The sequence below is a fragment of the Arachis ipaensis genome, chromosome B7, assembly GCF_059453495.1.
Source record: "Arachis ipaensis isolate K30076 ecotype BB chromosome B7, ASM5945349v1, whole genome shotgun sequence".
NCBI lineage: Eukaryota > Viridiplantae > Streptophyta > Magnoliopsida > Fabales > Fabaceae > Arachis > Arachis ipaensis.
In genome coordinates, this window is record NC_142442.1 from 136,402,258 (window position 1) to 136,406,729 (window position 4,472).

Genomic DNA, 4,472 nt, shown 5'->3' on the forward strand with positions numbered 1-4,472 from the left:
AAAATTCAATTTGATTCTTAAAATTTAATGAATTTAAATTAGATTTCAAAAGTTACATTGTAATTAACTAAACTTTGTTAATCATGTGTTGAAGATTTAGATTTTTTATCCAGATTCTATATGATAAAAATTTATTAGAATTTTAAAAGTTTGATTATTCCTTTTAGAGCTGCAAAATTTACAAATTAAATTTGTTATTGTCATCTTCAAAAAGATATTGGAGAATCAATCAATTTTTTAAGAGATTTAATAAGTCTTAGTAATTTAGGCAAAAAATTCAAATCTTAACAAATTAACATACAAAATTAATATGCCAGTCATAGAAATCAACTAAAAAACTAATGTGAGTTATTATTGTAAATTTTAGAAGTCAAATTGAGAGTTAATAGTAATTTTAGGAGTCAATTGAATTTAAAAGTCAAATTAAGTATTAACTCTAGCTATTTCGATTGTAATTATAGTTTACATATGATATCATTTTCCTAAGAGCCACCATCGTTATAAATGAGTGTAGTTAATATATGTTTTAACAACATATATTATAGTTATTATTAGATAAAAATTTAAAGTTTGTACTTTTTATTGTAAAATCTTCCTTATTTGGTAACTTTAATATAGTTATAGTAGAATGAATATAGTTGTAGTAGAATAAATATTTTTCAAGTGTTTTAAAATATCATCGAAATTGTACTAATAATGGTTAAAAAATCACCTTTGAAATGTGAGTTTAAATTAGTTATAACTTACAGGAGTGAATTCTTTTCAATAAAAAAAAAATTGAATGGTATCCAGTGTTCAATTTAATTATTCATTGTTCTCTCTCTTTTATTTATTTCTGGTCCCACTTATAAAATCAAAGGTGATAGATGACACTATATTCTATCAATTGTTAAAAAAATGGAGAGGATCATTTTCCATAACTTACAAGTCACACTTTGATTGATTTTTTTTTTGTGTGTGGTCAGTTGTGATTATATCCACGTGATATTTTGTAAATAGTTAGATTTTTGTTTTAAGCCATAAAAACATCTAAATAAAAAAATCAAGAGATATATAAAAGGTTAATTATGGTATTGACCCCTGCTTAGACAGTTAACAAGAGTCACTTTTCCTTGTTGGACTTTTCTGAGTTGCATGTGGAGTCGTTGAGCAGAAAAGTTTAATCACAGATTTGAATCTGGGATTAGATATATTTAATAAAATGTGAGGCAATTCAAAAAAAAAAAAAAAAAAAAAAAGAATCTCATCCACCCTAATAAAAAACCAACGCTAAAAGATAAGTAAAGGAGGAAGAAAAAAAAGAAAGGAAGTGTTTTTATAATTTATAAGCTTTTTATAGAACGAGTGAAACTCAGATTGTAGATCCAGCATGCTAGAAAAGTCAGAGTGTTTTTCCTTTTTTATTCTCTGAGGAAAAAGGGATAAAGATCTTACATTCTTACCCACCACAAACATCATGTGCCTAGAGTCTTAAACCAAAAAAAAAAAAAAAATGACTAATTATAATAATGGTAAATAATAATAATTGAAAAGAGAATTCATGTCATTGTCCTACATGAGGAGAGCGCACATGGATTCTTATAATGTCATGCATTTTTGTTTTCCTCCTCTTGTAACTTTATTCTATCTAAGTAAAATGAAATGGCCTTTGCCTAATGCTAATGTTTACTATCTTGAACAACATGTAATAATAGAGTTGCATAGATATAAGCAGACATTATTTCTTTCTTTATTTATGGTGATGGGTGGTTTTTGACTCTTCATTGGGAGTAGTTGAAGTTTATCACCTTCATATCCTTGTGCCTTCTTGTGTCAACAATTTGGGTGGAATCAGGGTATGGGCACCCCCATTATTCTTTGCATTCTCTCAATAAGGATCAATCTTACACTGATAACTTAGCACCATGTTATTTTTAACATGTAAGACAGGGAAAACTGGCAATGTATGAACCAATGCTCACTTAGGATGTTGCCTCACAGTGAAAATGTTAGAAAATTCATCTTTCATTGATTTGATTTACATGGTTATGTACATGTTACAAACATCTGAAAAAGACCAAAAAAAAGAAAAGGGATGACTATGATCAACCTCCAGCAAGCTTTTGCTATCCGGGGTGACACCTTAAGAAATAAGTACTCAGAATTAGTAAAAAGGAAAATTTACAATTCTATAACAAAAAGCTAATACCCTAATTCTTAGACATCAGTATCGCAAAATTGTCCATCCATTCTGTTCTGAACAGCTTTCACGGCGGCTACTCTAGCCGCCGTGGCAGCCCTGTTAGCAGCTATCACTGCTTTGTTCACCTCATCGTCGACGCGCCTAAGGTTAATCGCGGTATCGGCCGTTTTCCTTGCAGCCTGCAATTAGAGAAACACATAGATAAGGAAAAAAAACAGCAAGTTTATTTGGAGGGAAACAGCAGGACGATTGAATGAATTGAATACCTGAAGTGCTCGAAGGACGGCATCAGAGTGTGGTGGCAGAGGATGCTTGAGGCTGCCAGCATCCCATTCACCGCATCTCCGGTCGGCATTTCGAAAGGTGTAAGTTCCGATACCTTGCCTGCGTCCCTCATGCCATGCTCCTTCATAGCAGTGTCCATTGGCAAAGTAGTATACACCAAATCCATGGATTTTGTCTCCAAAATACTCCCCTGCATACCTATCCCCATTTCTACACAAGGATAGAAATTGTCAAAATTCTATACAATTAAGAAAAAAAGCAGAGCAGTGAGAACAAGAAAGTTACCTAAAATGGTAACAACCGAGTCCATGCTTGACACCATAGTTGAATTGGCCAATGTAACAGCTGCCATCAGCACAAGTCTGAACACCAACACCATGGCTCTGACCGTTACACCACTCTCCGGCATAAGAATCGCCGGTGTAGAATCTGTAGACACCAAAGCCATGCCTCAAGCCTTGTCTATACTTGCCCCTGTAACGGCTCCCACGCGCCCAGCTTTCAATCCCGTAACCGTCGTAACGGCCATCCACCCAGTCGCCCTCATACCTGCCGTTCACGAAGTAGTTATAAACCCCACTGCCGTTGCACTTCCCCATGTGAAACTCCCCCTCGTAGAAATCCCCATTGCTGTAGAACTCTACCCCTTCCCGAACTATCTTCTTCTTCTTCTTGCTGTTCTTGATGCTCTCTTTTCCTCTTTTCCCTGTTTCCCCTATGAACCACTGAACCGGTTTCGAACAACCTTCCGGGGATTTCGACAACCCTAACCGCTTCACGCTCTCCTCCCACGACTGCTTCAGACCTGAAAAGGAACGGTTTATCAGCCTCTTGTTCTTCGATACCAAGTAAAGCGCCACCGCGATGAAGATCAGAGCTCCAAGCACGTTCTCCGAGGTTGGGATCTCGTAGAAGAAGAAGTAGAACACGTACAGGAACACCGAGCACGCCGCCAGGAACCCCACAGACGCAACCGCCAGGGCCTGGGTGGACAGTCGCCGTCGCCCTAGCCCAGGCCCGCCCGCCCTGGGCTTCGTGCTCTTCTTCTTCTCGTCTTCGTCGTCGTCGTCGTGGTGGTGTTCTTGGAGGAGGAGGTCTTCTTCGTTCACGGAGGAGAGGCTCTGGATGGAGGATCGGATGGTGGGGGAAGATCGGAGGAGCGACGATTGGGTTCGGGTGAGCTTCGCCTGGCTCTTCTGAGGCGCCGTTTCCATTTTTTTCCCCTTCTTCTTCTTTTTGGTGGGTGGGTCCCACGCTCTCTCTCTCTCTCACTCACTCACTCACTCAGACTCCAGAATCCGATCAAATCAATCAAATCAAAAATCAATCTTGGCCGTTGGATCTTCTTCTCACTGGCGTCTCCGGTACCGGGATATTCTTATGACGATGGGCCTCCTGCTCTCAGCCGCGGGCAACATTTCACGGCGGCCACACCCACACACAAAGACACTCGCTAACGTAAAAAGCTGGAATTCAGAATAAAAAATTTTCAAATATCAACTTTCTTCTCTTTCTTTATTTTAATTTATGTTTTTTTTTAATAAATAGTTGGGGAAATGGGGAAATTGAGTTGCTTGGAAGGTGGGAGTGAAGGTTAGGAGTAAAAACGAAGGGGGCGTGAGATGTGTGGGTTGGTGTATTTATGGGGCGATACAAGGGGACTCAGGTTGAAATTGAGCCGTTGGATTCTCATGATTCTGGACATGCCTTGGTGGCCGTTGGATTAATCGAGGTCCCCGGTCTTGACGGGGAGATGTGGTCGTCGGATCTTAGATTTATTCGATGCCGTGCCTTTTCGCTTTACTCACTGTACCAGGCCGGCACGTGCCGTCACACTCTTTTTTATATTTATATATTTTTTAAATATTAATATGGTTGGGAATAATCTTTTTAGCATGCGACTCGTTCATTGTTTTATTAATCTCAACATTATTCATCGCAAACAAGTTAAAAGCTAGTGAAGGTTCTCTTTTAGAATCATACAAGAGAAATTTCCATTTTGGTT

General features: G+C 38.0%; 1 protein-coding gene across 1 annotated transcript; it reads right to left on the reverse strand.

Annotated features, from left to right (window-relative positions):
• Window positions 1–1,986: 1,986 nt before the first annotated feature.
• On the reverse strand, window positions 1,987–4,082 carry LOC107606078 (uncharacterized). The gene is made up of 3 exons (XM_016308041.3): window positions 2,753–4,082; window positions 2,449–2,677; window positions 1,987–2,361 (listed from the first exon to the last, which is right to left on the reverse strand). The coding sequence occupies exons 1-3, from the start codon at window positions 3,679–3,681 to the stop codon at window positions 2,197–2,199; spliced, it is 1,323 nt and encodes a 440-aa protein (XP_016163527.1). The 5' UTR covers window positions 3,682–4,082; the 3' UTR covers window positions 1,987–2,196.
• Window positions 4,083–4,472: the final 390 nt, after the last annotated feature.

What these genes read in the sequence shown, in the direction of transcription:
- LOC107606078 (XM_016308041.3), bottom strand. Translation starts at nt 3,681, where the DNA reads ATGGAAACGGCGCCTCAGAAGAGCCAGGCGAAGCTCACCCGAACCCAA. An exon ending in CTCGGTTGTTACCATTTTAG is followed by an intron (nt 2,678 to 2,752) that starts GTAACTTTCTTG and finishes ATCCTTGTGTAG; the next exon opens with AAATGGGGATAGGTATGCAG. An exon ending in CCGTCCTTCGAGCACTTCAG is followed by an intron (nt 2,362 to 2,448) that starts GTATTCAATTCA and finishes CTCTAATTGCAG; the next exon opens with GCTGCAAGGAAAACGGCCGA.